At 37.5% G+C, this 18,692-nt stretch overlaps 1 protein-coding gene across 2 annotated transcripts in view; it reads left to right on the top strand.

Moving 5' to 3' along the window:
* The window catches only part of LOC6569390 (teneurin-a), a 128,908-nt gene that overhangs the window by 77,888 nt on the left and 32,328 nt on the right, over nt 1–18,692 (top strand). The window contains exons 7-10 of one of the 2 annotated variants that reach the window (XM_043215945.1): nt 2,574–2,759; nt 7,821–7,967; nt 8,033–8,240; nt 11,404–11,430. In XM_043215945.1, the coding sequence (XP_043071880.1) occupies nt 2,574–2,759; nt 7,821–7,967; nt 8,033–8,240; nt 11,404–11,430 (568 nt within the window). The remainder of the gene's footprint in view (nt 1–2,573; nt 2,760–7,820; nt 7,968–8,032; nt 8,241–11,403; nt 11,431–18,692) is intronic. The other variant, XM_032741299.2, reaches the window with a different exon arrangement.

The following is an 18,692-nucleotide window of genomic DNA, read 5'->3' as shown; positions in this document are numbered from 1 at the left end:
ATATGCAAGCAGCACTTGAAACGCAGTTCAAAGTTAAAGCTGAAATTGAATTTGCTGCTTAAAGAAGGGAAATTGAAGAAGTCACAACTAACGATGCATAGCCCAATTAGCATTGTAAAAGAATCTAAAGAAAATCTGCAAAGTAAAGGGGCTTTAATTTTAGATGGAGAATTAAATTGAGACTCTTGGGTGAAAAATTCGATTGAATTTCGAGGGAAAATCGCTTTTACAAATTGAAATTCAGAGCAGTAGCAGAGCAGTGGAGACGTAGACTGAAGATTGCTATTTCATCTCTAAGATATCGAACCGATTGCACTAGAAGAAGAAGAAGAAGAAGAAAAGCAGTTCGATGTATCCAATCTCTAAAATATCGAACCTTTTGTGCCAGAAAAAGAAGAACTAAAGCATTTTTGGCTTAACTGTGAATAAGATTTGTTTCCAACATCCTTTACCAAATTTCACGTGAAATGTCACATAACAAACATAACTCACGGATTTTACAGATAAATCTGTGAGATGAACATATATATATAGATTTATATATATATGTATATATATAGATGTATATATATATATATTCAAAGAATACCTTGGCATCTGCAAAGGCCAGTTTCGTCGAGTCTTTATGGAGTATACAGCACGTTGGGGCTGTAAAATGTGTAGCGATGGAGGGGCGAGGGAGGCAGTTGGAGTTGTGTGGTATGCGGGCGAGTCGTAAACTCCCCCCTCCCCCCCCACACACACACACACACAGATGGCAACTAATGCAGTTATTATAAGATGGGGGACATCCAGCATCCAGCATTCAGCATCCAGCATTGCGTATGCTTACACATAATGATGGTTTATCGCATGGACCGAATCCAAATTAGATGATGGCCATAAAGCCGATCCTTCAATTAGGCCCAAAAGCCGAATGGCCAACAACAACAACAACAAACAAGTAGGAGGCGGACTACGAGTAAGAGTAACAAATTTTAGCGATTACCACAGCAGTAGCAGCAGCAACTACAACAAACGACATAAACAAAAACAAAAACATAAGCAACAAAAAAAAAAAAAACAACAACACTGTACAAAACGGGGCTCCATAATCATTTCCAAGGATGGCGGCCCAATAAAACATGCAGCTTACGATGTAACCACTCGCAAACTGGAGTTGGACACGGAGACAAAGCACACACACACACTGAGAGGGGTCGGGGTCGGAGTTGGGGTTGGGGCTGTGGGGCAAAGGGCAAAAGGACCTCCTCGTCGTTGTCGTCTGTGGGGCACGCACGCCTAATTTGCTTAACTTTTTAGCACCGACAGGCGGCAACCCTGCCACCAGCAGCCCCATTGGCCTGGTTGGAGTGGGGGTGGGCGTGGTGTTGGGCGTGGTGTTGGGGGGCGTAATGAAGCAGAGCTTCATAAAAATTCATTATTTATTTAATACGCAGGTTTCGCTCGCTCCCCTGCCACTTCCCCCCCCAGCTCACAGCCCTGACACTCATACTCAGCGTATAAAGGCAAATAAAATAAATTTACGCCTGCGACGCACAGAACAAAAGTTAACTCCAAGAGGAGAAGAGGAGGGAATTCAGGAGGTGAAGGGGGTTGGGATTGTCGCTTGTTGCCACGTAAATGTTACATTTATAATGTTGTTTTTATGGTTCACTCGCTGGGGCAACATTTTACAGCCGTAAGCCAGCCCAGTCCAGTGGCAAAAAGAAGAAGAAGAAGAAGCAGAAGAAGAAGAAGAATAGAGAGTGTGCCAGAGTGCAAAAGTAACGAGTGCAGCAAACAAAGCAAAAAGCAACGAGTACACTTGCAGAAAACTAGCTGCTTTTCAAGGGGATTTTCTTGGAGGCATTTTCCACATAAGATTTCAATGATTTCAACTAAAACATACTCTTAACTGATCATGAAAAGCAAACAAAAGTTCTTTAATCGCGCGTTACTTGAAGAATACACTGTATTTGTCTTAAGAGTAGTTAGGAATAGTCTGAAATTGGATTTAAAAGAAGAACAGAACCTTTCTGCACTCATTCCTAATGTTTCAGTTGAATGGTTATGAATAGTCTTAAGAGAACATAATGAAAAGGAACAGAAAGTTATGAATTTGCTTAAATGAGCATAAGAAAGACGAAAAGTTCTTGAATCAAGAGTATTCACTCTCCTTGCAAGTGTTTTACTAGAATATTTATGCATAGATCTAAATATGCATAAAAGCGAACAAATTTTTATTCTTGAATTTATTCTCATTGCAAATGTTTTACTCGAACAAAGAACTGGATTGGATTTGGATTCCTTTAGTTGATTGTAGTTGGTTTTTTTTTTGTGTTTTTCTGAGTGTGGCGAGTTGAATTTATTGCTGCCGCCTGTGGCACAGCACTTTAATGAATTTAAACGCACATATGTACAAATATAATAGCCATAAGCAGCAACCACACACAACACTAACCACTACCCACTACCGACTACCCTAGCTGGCCATTCCGTTTCATTTTCATTTATTTATATTATTGTATTTATTTGACGCCACGCTTAACACACTTTCTCTCTCACTCTCGCTCTTTCTCTCTCTCTAACAGCCGTTTGCAGTCTGGACTGTGGCCGCAATGGGGTCTGTGAGTCGGGCAAGTGCCGCTGCAACATGGGCTGGACGGGCAACCTGTGCGATCAGCTGCCCTGCGACAATCGCTGTTCGGAGCATGGCCAATGCAAGAATGGAACCTGCGTCTGCTCCCAGGGCTGGAATGGGCGACACTGCACCCTGCGTAAGTACTCCCCCCTACATATAACTGTTTATACATAAATAAAATATCATATATATATATATCATGGACAATAAAATAGGTGTAAAGACGATAAATTGTGTATTTTTCAAATACAATTTAAATATCATTCCTAAAAATACACTGTACTCATTTCTAAGTATGGAACTTGATGTGGATTATGAAAAGCTCAAGAAAAGCTAAAGAATAACAAATAAATAAAAATACAAAATATGCACACCCATTTTAAGGTCCAGCTATCAATGCACTTCTCTCAGTTACTACTCCAAGATATATATATATATATTTTTTTGTATAAGTTTAACTCAATTCCCATTCAAAGATGCCTTCATCTGTCAACTGTTAAAACTGGCTTTGGCAGGATTTGTTACAGCTTAAATACAGCCTGCTACTTGGTAACCTCAAAAGCATTACTCTTCCTCGCAATCGATTGTGGGCTTAATTGAATCATAGTTGGAACAATTTTCTATAATTCATGTGGACCACATTTGTTGATGATTGTTTCATGTTTCTAGACAGCTGCGGTTTTATACAACAACCGCTACAAATTACGCAGCTGACTGATGAACACTTAACGTGCAGTGTTTGCCTTGACCTCAGCTCGGTTGCAACAATGCAAATTGTTGTTGTTACGGTTGCAGTTGCAGTTGCAATCTGCTGTTGCTATCTGTTGTCGCTGTTGCTGTTTGCTGTTGCCGTTGCCGTTGCGCAATTTACAACTGATGCTCAATCGATTAGCGATGCGCCAATAACGGAAAGCCGAGCAACCGCAGCTGACATTCCACATTTCACATTGTCACATTGAGGAGCAACTGCAACTGCAACAACAACTTTGTCGTCGTCGGCTTCATGTCGCAACGCGCCAACTCAACCAAAAACATTGCGACGTTGCCACATCGCTATCTCTTTCCCTTTGACCCTCCGCTGCCTGCCTCCCTGGCTGCCTGGCTGCCTGACTGCCTGCCTCTGCCCCATCAACTGCAAACATACATATGTTCAAATATTTTTGCAGCAGTTGCAACCAAGTCAAAAACTGCTGTTGCTGTTGTTGCTGCTGTTGCTGCTGTTACCATGCTTTCTTCCTTCTTTTTTTTTGTGTTTTTATAATATTTGTTTTTTGCACTTGCGCCAAAGTATTTTGTACATGTTTACGCCATTTGGTCGAAAACTCCAAAGTGTACTGAGTGTACCAGCGATGGACTAACAGTCCCCCCCACCCCTTTCAAATGGGGGATTGTTGTTGAGTATTGGGTATTGGATATTGGATATTGGGACCTTCAAAGTACTGAGCCCGACTTAACCAGCAGCTGCAGTTTTGTATGAGAGACCATCATTTTGGTTGGCAAATGGGGTTTGATAATTTAATCGTAAAATGCGCAAATTATTCAACTTAATTAATTTATTTATATATTTAGGAACAATCACTCTCAAACCACTATAATATTATTCTCATAGTTCAAATTGACTGTAAGGGTATTTTATGCCCGTTCAAACACAATGAGAGCTGATTTGCTGTGGTTGTGAAATGGTTTTTTTGGATAGTTGATAGTTGACTTGTTTTTGGAAGAGTTGTGGGTGGGTTGTTTTTGTGGCACCCACTTTGACAGCGTTGGTGCAGCATGATAAGTAGCTATCGATTGACAGTGATTAAAACTTTAAGAACAAACAGTCATGTTACAGAACCATTCGATGTACGATACCAAACCAAAGTCTCTCTCTGTGTGTGTGTGTGTGTGAGAGAGTGTGCTACTGTGTGTGTAGTTTTAGGTGTAGTTGTGTTTGTGTGGCGCCCCCTGGCGATGGCAACACCAACGTTGACGGTTCAGGCATGCATGTAATAGCATTACACATACCCAATGCCTCAAAATGGGGTGGGGGGATGGATCATGGGGCGGGGCACACGTCTACGTATGTTGCCTGCCTGTCTCTGCTATCTCTTTCTCTCTCTTTCTCTTTCTCTTTCTCTCTCTCTCTCTCTATGTATAACATTTCGTTGACGTGTGCAAAACCAATAAAACTTCCGACGTCATTTCACTCAGACCCAGGCGAGAGACACTTATTCCTGGCTACCAACACAACACTCCTGCCACCCCCCTCTCTCTCTTTCACTCTCTCTCTCTCTCTCTCTCTCTCTCTCTCTCTCTCTCTGTATGACTGGGTTTGCCTGCAAGCCGCCATGTCGAACGCCATTCAGCATTCCCAGTGGGAACTTCCTCTGACAACATACGACCAAAAACGTTTTGAATCGATTCAAGTGTTGCAGCAGGACTTAAAAGGAAGTGGTGGCAAACGAGGGGAGGAGGGGGCGGGGGGCTGGTGGTTTCGACGTGCGAGTCACGCTTGCAAAAGCACAAAGTGCCACCCAATAACCAGGCACACACACGCACACACAGATACATTCACTAATACATGCATGTCTGGCTGCCTGTATTTTTAGAAAGTACTTAACGACTTTCCAGCGACTTGCCATGTGTGTCTGTCTCCCTTCTGCTCCTTCTTGCTTTCTATCCCTGTCTCCTTCCCACGGGCGGGCAGCACTTGACATACGCGACACACACAATGCGGTAAAGTTTATTGAATTTGAACAGAGATTTGTAACAAATTACACGACTGCAATCCTGAAATCTAGATACATTTTTATGTCTCTCAATCTCAAAGTGCCTGCCCTCTCTCTCTCTTTCTCTCTCTCTCTCTCTCTCTGTTTCTCTGTCTCAGTAGGTGACATCTAATGTGTGACAGTTTCTAAATAGTCGTCGACATTTTATGCGGCACTTTCATTTAGTTATGTCGCGCTTTTCTAGTCCTCTACGATTCTTTCTTTTTTTTTGTATATTTTTTTATTAAAAGTCGGCGCCGAGATTTTTAGTACTATTCGGCAGTAGCGAACACCATTATGGGAACTATTTCTGGGCTAGATTTGTGCTAGGCGATTAGAGCCATAAAAAAATATGTGCAAAGGCAGCTGTCTATCGGAGACTTTCAGTTTTAGTGCATAATACTGTCAGCTAGTCGAACTACTTGAATTTAGTAAGTTAGTTAAAAACTATGCCCGGGTTACTCGAGTGCTAAAATCGAATTGCTTGTGACAAGTCAGGATTAGCTGCCAAGTTTCAGCTCAAAAGCACACAAAACAGCCAAGTTGCTTGAGTTTATTGATATTTATCCATATTTTTCTTAAAGTTTATGTAATATATATATATATATATCGACATTTCAACAATATTGATTAAAATTTCCAGTTAAGCTTCAAATATTTTCACATTATATACCTAATATTAGCTATATTAGATATTAATTTATTTTTGTTATTTTTATTTTGACTTGATTTGCATATTTATAGCATTTATGCATTTGATTTGAGCTATGCTTGTAGTTGAATTCTCATATTCAGGTTATCTACGAGTAAGTGCCTGTTTAGTTAGTCGAGGCTAATCTTCGTAGTTTTGTTAATGGTGTTTACAGAGGATTTTCGGGTTTCGAGCTGGCTGAAACTATTGCAACTTTTTGACAGATTTCTGCATGTGCCGAACTTGGCATAATACCTATGCACACACACACACACACACACAGACTTGGGAATTGTTTGTGCAAAGGCAGCGTCTGCAGACATCGTTCAAATATTGGCAGCAACACTTGACGTTATTGCCAATATGTGTAGTGTACACTCACGTGTGTGTGCGTGTGTGTGTGTGTATGCCTCTGTCTATATGTGTGTGTGTGAGTCGTAAACAGGAAGGCAGTTACGACAAGGAAGTCATTTTATGCGCCGCAAACTTTTTAACATACCGGAAGTTGAGTTAGCGTCGAGGTTACCCATTTTGCAAATGACACATGTCAAGTGACATTAACTTTGCGTCAAATGCTCAAATGCTGTCATTCTTGTTGTTGTTGCTGTTGTTGCTGCTGTCGTGGTACAAACAAATAAACCCCTAAGCCCAAAACGCCATCCATTCACACAGTGCCCATCAACGTTGGCATCTATCGTTACGTTTCGTTTGCTTTTTATGTTTACGGTTTTGTAGATTTCTCCACATTTCGTTTCGTTTATGATGTTGTCGATGTGCGTGCGAAGGGCACTTTTGCTCCTACTTACAATCCATACACATAGTCCCCACCAAGCCCTCCAACCAATCCCCTTTGCCCCATCCTCTTTCAATCCATCCATCCCATCCATTCGTCGACTCACTTGAGCGCTCCTTGAAGAGCAAACATTAACATTATTTTTATATTAATGCTCTTCACTCGCTGCGCATATAAAATATCAACAACAACAACAACAGGAAAATGTCAAACATTTAACTTACACAAACTACTCGTCGCTACTTGAATGTCATCATTCAATTTTAATCGGTTCCACTCGCTGGAAGCATTCACCTCGACAAACAAGTTGATTGGCTGTCATAGCGACAAAGAGCGACGCTGATCAATGACGCTATAAACATGATTCTTCACTTGCTACACTCATTAAAAGGCTTAAAGACTTGCTAACAAACTACTCTCGTTACTTGGGTCTTCTTCAATTCGCTGAGAAAGTGCTCGCATTCGCTTATGGCACTTTTGTGACTTCCTCTTTCACTTTTGTGTGATAAGTATCTTTCTTTAGTTCTGTCTGACAAATATTCTCGGTTCTACTTGTGCTTCGTCCTTTTATATTTAATAATCTCTCGTAAAATAGTTGACATACTCGCCAATCAACTTTGGCAAATACTCTCAAGTTATTGTCAGCTGAACGCATTATGATTTACTTAGCCGGTTAGCTCCTCATCTTTTCGTTGACTGCTCTCGTTAGTATTTCTCTAGTTATTCTCAGCTGTACGCATTCGTTGTCTCGTTATGGCTTAATTGTTATATACTTGCTCCTACTCGCCGACAAAGTTCTCTCGCTGATTGGCTTCACTTCTACTCATTCACTATTCTCGTTTGATTTTACGATTTTAGTTATTTTTTCTAGCTGAATAGCTGGTAATCTACTACAATTTCACTTCGTACTCTCTCTCTCTCTAACTCTCTCTCTCTCTCTCTCTCTCTCTCTAACTCCCTCAGCTGGTTGCGAAAACGGCTGCTCTCGTCATGGTCAGTGCACACTGGAGAATGGGGAATATCGCTGCGATTGCATTGATGGTTGGGCTGGCAGCGATTGCTCAATTGCACTCGAGATGAACTGCAAGGATAACATTGACAACGATGGTGGTAAGTAGACAAGATAAGACTAAGACCCATGCATAGCGATACAACACAACACTCCCAAACTATAGATGGCATGACAGACTGTTCGGATAGCGAGTGCTGTTCGCATCCGGCCTGCTCGGAGCATATTATGTGCCTGTCTTCCAACGATCCAGTTGAGGTGCTGCTTCGCAAGCAGCCTCCATCGGTGACGGCATCCTTTTACCAGCGTGTTAAGTTCTTGATTGAAGAGAACTCGGTGCAGTCGTATGCCCACATGGACGAGTACAGCGAGAAGTAAGTACATTTCCAATATATGCTCTGACTAGTTGTAATTATATCGGGGGCCCGCTTGGCATGGGCTCGTATACTCTATATACTATATATATATATGCTGTATAACTTCTTAGTGCGCAAGTTTAGGTCTACAAAGAATGCAATTTGCCCTAATGGGCAAAAATCGAATCGAATCGAATCGAATGGATGAGGCTTTACATATTGAGCAATTGTTTTCATTACTTTATACTTTACGTATTATCGTATTATCGATTTATCGAGTTTTTGGTTAGATTTATGTTAAGATTTCTGATGTTTCGTTATCGATTAGCAATTGTTGATTGTCTTCAGTTCCGAGACATTGGAAACAAACTGAAAGAACGATATGTGTAAAGCGTGTTAAAAATAAAAATAACTATATACTCTATGCTCGTATACATCAATGTACCTGTATATCATTACTATATTATAAAACATATATACAATATTATGCATTTATAACTGTACATTGATGAATGCACCACAGCGAAGAGTTTAAGTTTCAGTTTCAGTTCAGGTACAGGTTCAGGTTCAGATGCTGAATCTGTTTCTGTTTCCGATTTCGATTTCGATTACAATTTTCATTTTAGCAATTTTATACATATATATATATAATACCGCTGCCTAATCTTACGTTTTGTGGTACTGCATCAACGAAGAGAAAAAGCTCAAATTTTCTATCAATTTGCTTATGATTTCCAAAACATATATATATATTTATATATATATGTATATACAATAAACGATATACGATACATATAGATATACATATATTTAATTTTCATTTATGCTTTTACAAAAGTTATTTAATCCTCTACAAAATCAAAAATTGTTATTGAAACTTGTTTACATATGTTTTCAAACTTCAACTGAACACATTCAAGTAGTCTCAACAAATCGAATCAAATTCAATGAAAAAAAGAATATATATATATATATACCAAAAAAAAAAAAAAAAAAATTAAAAAAAATCAATACCCGCAATCACATTCCCACAATCCCTTACGCCTCTCTCCCCTCAATGAGTCTATCATTTATGCGTTGGACGTGTTATAAAGTAACCTCAAAATATTTGAACGATTTCCAAAGAGAAACGAAAAAGAAATAAACAAAATGTTGAACTTACGTTTTAGTTTACGTGTCATTCAATTTGTGCTTCAGTTCAATTCTTTATTCTTCCCCCTTATACGTTTCCTTAGTTTTCTGGTCTAATGAAATAACGATTCGGAAAGAACAAACTAAACGCGAACAAATTTTCTTTGAGCTTTTTCTTTTCTTGCCTGCCTAAAATGTAGGAGGAACATACAAAAAAAAAACAAAAAAAAAAAAAAAAATGATAAAAAACTAAGCGCCAAAATTTGCCGTAATTAATTAATTTAATTATAATTCTTAGCAGTTCATTTCCCATTTCGTTTGAAGCTCTTTATTTCCCATTCTTTTGAACTCTGCGTTTTGTCTTTTACTTACAATATGAATGGTTCATCCGAAAAAAAAAAAACGAAAAACATCCAAAGCGAAAATAATGATAGCACTTCATTGAGTATGTGTGTTGTCTAGTGTTAAACCTCCTTGTGTTCGTCTAAACCCCCCAAACAAAAAAAAAAAAAGAAAAAAGAAAAACAAAAAAAAAATACTATGTATGACAATGAAATACTAAAAATGCAAATGATATAAGATTATTAATGTTATGCGATATATAACGCGGATGATATACGATATATATTTATATAGGTGGTAGGCGATTATATTGAAAAAGAGCTGAACTAAACCTAGTCCTAAATATACACAACCGTCTATCTTGAGCTAACGGTTCTTTAGTTCCATTGCTTTGTTTCTTTTGCTCTTCCTTTATCTTCTTCTTTTTTTTTGTTAACATTTGGTTCTCCAGAGTGTTTTTGGGGATACCGATACAACGTAACCTCAAAGTGTGCTCACAGCCAAAATAGAACTTTCTTCTCAATTACTAGATGTCCTAGATGGTATCTGCTCACAGAGATGTGGGTGTGCGTAGATTTATGTTTGATTTGCTTGGGTTCGGTTTGTATTGTATTCGTTTCTCTTGTTTTCTTACATTTTTCGATCTACTTTCGAACAAAACATTTTCGAGAAATGCAAAATGCGAGAACCAAACAAATTTCCACCACTGTCAACTAATAGTCGAGAGTGTACTTTTTTGTTGTTGTTTCTTTAATTTAATGATATTGTGATTGTAATACTGATACTTACCTATATATATATACCAATTGTTATGCGTAAGAAGAACCAACATATCAAAAATACAGATAGAACGGAAAATCAAAGGACTTGAACTATTTTCGATGAGAAGAAAGAAATGCCTATCAAAAATAGAATTTTGACTTGTGTGTGTTACGATTTTTTTCTTTCAATTTTATCATTTTATTTTTGTAACTGTGCGTGTCTAAAAAGAAAATTTATTTTTATATTACAAGTACTCGTTATGATTTGTAAGTAATATTAATAAATATATATGATTATATCCTAAGTTGAATCATTTAACCAACTAACCATACTAAATACGAAATCAAACGAATCGAATCGAATCTAATCGCAAAAGTAAACCCCAAAAGAAGCCTGACGAATACCAATGTGTAAAATCCTAAGTATCTTTATCTCTGTCATCGATGTCCAGACCAGACAAAACCAGTCACTTTACCAGATAATACCAAGTGTGTTTGTCAAATGTGTTTTCTTTTCTTATGATTTCCATTTTATTAAAAGTGACGTTTGATGTACTCTTTTATCATTTCAATATCGATTACACAATTGCTTTAGTTCTCGAAGCTAAGAAAGTCTTTTAGGTATGCTAAGCTAAACGCTAAAAAAAAAAAAAAAACAAACAAAAGAAGTATATACAAAAAATATCTCAACTTTGATTCAATTCGTTAACGAAAAGCATTTTTGTCTTTTAATTTCTTTTTTATTGTCCTGTCAATTAATTGTGTACTGTCCTACTCTGTTGCTGTGGCTCGATACCTTCATGTTGTGTGCTAAACCAAAATCCAAATCAAATTTCAACACTCAATCAATTGCATTTCGTTTGCAATCAACCTAAAATCAATTGAAATAAAAACAAAAACCAAAAAAAAAAAAACAAATTACTACGTTTCAACCCGTGAACTTGTAGTCTCTTCTGGAGCTCGTTCACGCCTTGGTAAGTCGAAAAAAAAAACACACAAAAAATAAATACAGAAATATTAAACTTGAAAGGAAACACAGGCGTATGTGGTAAACAAAAATCAAAAAAAAAAAATATATATACCAAAACAATTTTTTGTCATTTGATTTTTTGTTTTTGGCCTTTGCCTAATAGTCGCCTAATATACTTTATTTTCTTTTCGGTTTCACATTCTCTACGTCATATCGACTGCATCGAACTTTTTTCAGTTCTTATTCCATAGAAGCATAATGCATTAAAAAAAAAACAACTTTCAAGTATACAGACATTTTTTTTGTTATTACTTTTTCCATCATTCATTCAAAACCCTCTCTTTTTCTCACATACAACATCTTTTTAATGCCGATAGAATGCGGTTTAGTCTTCTTCTAAAATCAAATCGTTTGTCGGCCTGATCGATCTCTAAATTACAGCATAAATATTCACATACGAATCGTTTTCTATGTTATCTTGTCTTATAACTCCGATAGTCATTTACCAGGTGTTTATTAACACTGACCAACTTCACAAAGTCTAAGTCTCACAAAAAATAATATTTTTAACTGTTGCATTTGTGCTGTATTTGCTACTAGAGACTTCCTGCTCCCCGTGCTCCCCTTGCCCAGCATTATGCAGTATTTATTTTTGTATTTAAAATATACATACATCGTTAAACGATTTTATTTTCGACATTTTAAACAATATTCCAAGCATTTGACGCATTGCAAACAAAACCCAAAAGTCAACTAATCATTCATGTAAATAAAATAAATATTATGAAAAAAAGGATACCAAAAAAAAAACAAAAAATAAGGCGTGGGAGAAAACAAAACCTGATGTTCTTCAATTTTGTTTCACTCACACTATTCCACAACTCGCATCTCATTTAATTTGGTTTATCATTTCAATACCCACAACAAAATGACCCAGTTAAATACTAGCTTATTTTCTAGGGCCACATATAAAAAGTAAATCAAAATACAGCAGAAAAAATGAAACTACAGAAGGCAAATGCAAGAGAATTATTATATGTTATGAAAATAATCAAATCTATATATTTGTATTTGTATTTGTAATTTGTATGTGTTATGTGTACGTGTCTATGTGTATTTAGTTGGTTATTCATTTATGTTACATTCCCGCCCTCCCCATTTATGATATGAACAATTAACAAATATTAACACACATACTAACAGTAAGCCGAATACCCAACAAACTACAACCACAACTACAGCTACAAAGAAACCAACAATCACAATCACAACCAACTACAAAAAATAAAAATATCATTCGATTTATTTGTTTTTAGCTTTTTAAAATATTTTTTTTTTGGCATGAGCATACATTTAAATTAAATCTAAAACATTCACTCGCTCGCTACACAAATACTCGTTCTTATCTCCTCTGTCTCTCTCTCTCTCTCGCTCTCGCTCTCGCTCTCTCTCGCTCCCTTTCGTCACAACAACAAAAAAGTTCACCTAAAAACTAAGCGAATTTCAATTTAACTCATTCCACCAAATCCAAATGTAAACCGTGTATTAAGTTCTACGTTTATATGTTTTTTCTTTTCGTTTTCTACTATTCATCATCGTATCAAGATTTTCCCTTTCACTCTCTTCCTCTATCTATCTCTCTCTCTCTCAATCTCTCTCTCTCTCTCTGTCTCTGTGTTTGACTCGTTACGTTTTGTCATTTGTTTTTGGTTTTGATCAATGCTTTTTATATATAATACATATTAAAAAAAAAAAAAAAAAAAAACTCATCTAATGCATAGAAGAAACGCTTTTATGTTTAACAAAAATGTTATATTTCTCTCCTTATGTTTCTTTGTTTGTAACTTATTTAAATAAAAGTACAACAACAAATTAGTGAGCAAGTCGAGACTTGTCAAACAACAACAATAACAACAAAATAGGTCTTCAGTATTATTGTTAAATGCCTAAGCAGCTACTTTTATATATATCTTTGTCTCTACATGTAACTGAAGCAGGAAATATACCAAAAAATACTCAAATTGAATAATATAAAGCAAATTAAATATATAACAAAAAGTATATATATATCTCCCTATATGTTGAACTCCCCCACAAAAAAAAAAAAAAATAAATATAAATAAAATATAATAAAATAAATCACAGAAAAAGAAAACAAAAAATAAAGAAACCAAAAAAAAATCCCTCCCAACGTTATCCCAAATGTCCCCATTGTCTGCGTCTTAACCATTTGTTTATATGTTTTCCAAATACAACAAACAAACAAAACATCACACACACACACACACATACACATACACCCATCCATACTCACACATACACACACACACACACACATAACGCGCATCCCAGAGGGATGGCAAAAAAAAAAAAAAAATTAAATTATGATAAAAAAAATTCAAGAAAATTTTTAAAACAATTCAGAATGCAAATTTTTTCACAATACTATTTTTCTCTTACTCAAATTTTGTGTAATTAAGTATTTTAATTGATTTTTTCCCAAATATATATTTTTTCGTTTAATTTCAATTATATATTTAAAAAATTGTGATATTTTTCCACGTTGCTAAGGTAATTGATATTCTGAATACTTTGAATAATATAAATATGTGAAAGGGAATCAATTTAATTTTTTTCCAAATAAATTATTCCTCGTAATATAAATAATTTTACCGTAACATATGCTTACTTACTCACTTAATTAAGTTGGGTAAATTAACTAATTGTTAAAAATAAGAATACAAAATACAGCCTCGGCTTGCCGTGGATTAAATATCCCTGCATTTATATGTCAGTGAAATGTTATTTATTCGTGTTTCATAGAACTCAAGAAACGTGCAAAAGCAAAAGGGTTTAATATACATTCGGGTTACCAAAAAGCCGCTTTCAACTATCAACATTTCTTACATTCTCGAATGCCTACAAAATGTAAAGATGTTGCCCCTGAACAATTTTCCATAGGTGACAACATTCTTGACATTACTTCCAACGTTCGCAATGTATGTTGCCAATTTTAGAAATTCGAACCATGTATTTCATGTTTTTTGCAATTTCTATTTTTTATGTATTTAAAAATACTACTATAATTGAATTCATGTAATTTAATTCCAAATATTAAGAATGAAATCCTTTTTAAAATGTTAAATTTTAAGTGTTTCGTAACTATTGCGTTATTCGCAAAAAAAAGTGTTTATAGTCAGTCCCTCTCATATTTTAATCAATTGTTTTATTATTCGTTTCGTAATGTCAAGTTAAAATTAACCGATCCTCTCTCTCTCATATACATATATCTTTGGGAAATCGAGCAAATGTAAATGTACGAAATGTTGGGCATAGTGGAATCCGCCTATAAGCCAATTACAAAACTATGCATCTTTTTGAAGTCTTACAACTTACGACACTTACACATAATTTATGAATTGACAAATGCCACTGCAAGAATATACGAGTATATAGTATATTTATAAATTTGTTAATATTATTTAAAGTACTATGTGAGCTTTAAATAAGAATATATATTTATTTATTGCAGCTGCTTAGCTTAGTTGAGCAACTTTCTCTTTGTTCTCCTTTGCTATGTGAGGCATTTGTTAAAGACAACTGCATTTTGAAGCTTGTATATCGATATACGTATATATATCTCAGCAACTTGGGATATGTCCTTTGAAAGGAGCATAACCATAATCGCAGGCGATTGCAGCTGGCCTCTGTTTAGAGCAGCTACTCCTTCAGCTTCTGTTGCTGCTGCTGCTTCAGCTGCTCCTTGCTCTCTAATAGCTCCTGCTGCATAATCCGACAGGGACCGCAACGCAATTATAAGGTAGTCGAAAGAATATCTAGAGTGTCAGAGGCTGCCATGGAAACTGGGTGACATTGTTATTGTTATTTTTATTATTATTGTTGCTGTTGTTGCTGCTGTTGCTTTAGCTTTGCCGATAAAGGGAATTCCAAGTAAATGCGATATGACTGGAGCACCGACTGCCAAGTGCAAGGGTTACAGGAGTGGGGGGATCGCCTTGTCAACGGCTTGTCGTCTTTGGACGAAGCGTGGGCGCCACTCTTTTTTTCTTCTGAATTTGGCTTTGGGTTTGAGTTTTGCTTTTGTCTGCCTCGTTTTACCTCGTTGCTGCCTTTGTTGTGTTGCTCAAGTGGCAGCGTTCTATGTGGAACAAGGGGCGTAGCGCTGGAGTGGGTTAGAATCGGATGGGGGTGGGGGCAGGGGGCAGGGCTAGGGAGTTGAACAATAACGACAACGGCGTTGGCGGCAACGCGGGCACATTGAAAAGTTTTTGCTACTTGCAGCGTGCGGGGGCAAAATGCAAAAATTGTTAACAATAGAAATAATACAACGAGGCAGCAGACGCAAAACAAAAAAGTGGCCAACAACAAGTAGTGGTAATAGCAAGAAGAAGATCAACAGCAACAGCAACAGCAATGGCAACAACAACAATAAAGTGGTCTAAAAATTAAACAATAAACAATGGCGGGGCGACTATAGATTACTTCCTGTTTTGGCTTCCATTTTGGCATGACTTTTTCCCTGACGACACAACGGCGCAAAGACGCAGGCAGCACTTGGTGAATAGAGGGGTGGTTGGAGCAAGTTGGGGGTACTTTGGCCCTTTTGTTGGATTCGCTGTCGAAAGTTGCTTGAAGAAAGCAGCCATAAGGAAGCGCCATTCAGCCGTTCAGGCAGCAAGACAGGCAGGCTGGCAACCAGGCTGGCAAGCAGGCGACTGTCTCTTGTCCTTATTTCTATTTTGGCCTCTGTTACTCCTTGCTCCTTGCTGCTTACATCCTGCATATCCATCCATCCATCCATCCAGCCATTCAGGACTTAGCGGAGCTCACCCGCTCTTGGATTAGGTGTGGTTAGTTTACTCGCTAAGTGGTTGCTGCCAGCCAGCTAATGTAAACCCCAAGGTTTCCCTAGTCTGTCTACTGTCTCAGCAGTTTCTTCCCCCTCTCTCTCTCACTTTCTTTCTCTCTCTCTCTTATTCTCTCTCTAGCGCTCAACGAACTTAAAGTTACACTTAAATGTGTTGACAGTTGCGAGTCAGTTTGTTGAGAGAGAGATAGAGACAGAGAGAGAGAGAGAGAGAGAGAGAAGCAGAGCAGTCTCTAAATGGTGGCAGTCAGTCGCAGACATCGAATCACACTTCAGACTTAGTCTTAGCTCGCACTGTGTTCTTTTTCTAGATTTTTTCTGTCTTATTTTCTTGGTTGCTTATTAGCTTAAAGTCAGATAAAGCAAAGAAAATCCCCTGCAACACATTTAAGAGCTTGGCATTTTAGTTAGCTTTGGCACTTAAGCGAGAGAGTTAAAGAAAATACAGACAGCGAAGGATATATATATATATATATATACAGAAAGAGAGAGAGAAAGAGAGAGCGAGAGCGAGAGATAGGGATAGAGAAAGTGAGAGAATAAAGGTTCAACAAACGGTGGAAGCGCTATATGTAAGAGAGAGACAGAGATTTTAGGAAGGATACAAGTAAGAAGGCAAGTAAATTAGTAAATGAGAGGGCAACAGAGAGATAGAAAGAGAGAGAATGAGTGTGAGAGAATGAGTGAGAGAGATAGAGAGAGCAATAAAGGAAGACAAAAATGGATAATAGTTGACTTGAAGCAGACGAAATACTGGTTTAGTACGAGAAGTGGACAAAGAGTAAGAAAGACGTGCAGAGGGACAGAGAGAGAGACATAGAGAGACATAGAGAGACATATAGAGACATAGAGAGACATAGAGAGACATAGAAAGAGAGAAAGATACACATAAAGTTCCAAGCGACACCAAAATGAACGCAATCTAATCTTTTGTAGATGGATCACTTTCGAATGGTTTCCTTCCCTTCTTTTCTTACCAAAAACTTAAAAGTTCCGAATTTTAGGGTTTCCTTTCCCTGGAAGTTCTTATGCGATATTTATTATATAATACATAGAATTGTGTCTATGTATATGGACTATATAAAATAAATATATTGTCACTCTGAGTATTTCATAGTCGCGCTTTCATTGATGTTGCTGTTGGCTGTTGTTGCTGTTATCAACGTGGCCACATTCCAACGTTACTCTCACTACCTCTTTCGCTGTCTATTTCTATCTCTTTCTCTCTCACTCTATATTCATCTTGGCCATTGTAGTTGTTGTTGCTAATGTCAGGAATCGCCGTTGCCGCCTTGCCAGCGTGAAGAAAAAAGCACAAAATTACAGCATACAAGTTTCACATAAACCAAAATTAATACCCGTATAACTTACACAGACAGGCAGAGACAGAGACAGAGACAGAGACACAGAGAGAAAGAGGAAGAGGGAGAAGGATATACAGTAGACAGCACGCTGAAAAACTGAAACGTTGAGGTTAAAAAGAGAGCGAGATATAGAGATAGAGATAGAGGGTGCTGAGCCTTAAATAGCCTGTCTGCCTGCCTGCCGGCCTGGCTGCAACTAGCAACTAGCACGTGAGGGGCGCCCCCAATACAAATGGCAACAAAAAGCAAAAAAAAAAAAAAATATATTGAAAAAAAGAAAGAAAGCAAGCAACGTGAAGGAAAACCCAAAGAGAAATTCGCGGAATTTTGTGCTGCAGTCGCATAAAAAGGAAAACGAAAAACGAAAAACGCAGCTAGCGAAAAAATGTCGACGGCAGTCAAAAGCGACGGGGATGTGGGGGGAGGGGGCGAGGGGGGACAGCCAGAATGGGTTATAGCCAGAAAGAACTGTTGCCAGTTTTGCTATTTTCGCTCATAGTTATGGCCTGTGCGGTCGCCTGCATATGTGTGTGTGCCAGTGTGTGTGTGTATGTGTGTGTCAGTGTGTGTCAGTGTGTGTGTGTTTGCACTCAATATAATTTAATATTTTTCGATAGCAACAGCAGCTGAAAGTAATTACTTTTATGTTAGATTAGATATATTTATGTGTGCCGCGCTTATGACCATAACCTAAAAAAAAGCCCTTAACCCCCCAAACCCCAAACCCCTAACCCGTGGCCCTGGACGAGTGGCCGAGTATTTTGGCCGTCGCTAATTCGACATCAGCAAAAATTTTTAATGGCCCTTTTTGAAGTTGGAATTGGAAGTTTGGGGTTTGAGGTTGGGGTTTTTGGGGCGTTTCACGAGGCACACGGCACGTGGCACGAGGCACGAACTATAACTTTTAGTTGGCTTTGGCATTTTGTTATAACTCGCTGATGTTGTTTTGTTGTATTTATATTCCTTTGGTGATTGCAAAAAGCGCAAACTGCAAACTACAAAAACCCTGAAAAA

Source organism: Drosophila grimshawi, unplaced genomic scaffold, assembly GCF_018153295.1.
Source record: "Drosophila grimshawi isolate 15287-2541.00 unplaced genomic scaffold, ASM1815329v1 contig_848, whole genome shotgun sequence".
Lineage (NCBI taxonomy): Eukaryota > Metazoa > Arthropoda > Insecta > Diptera > Drosophilidae > Drosophila > Drosophila grimshawi.
This window is presented reverse-complemented; position numbering and strand designations above follow the sequence as displayed.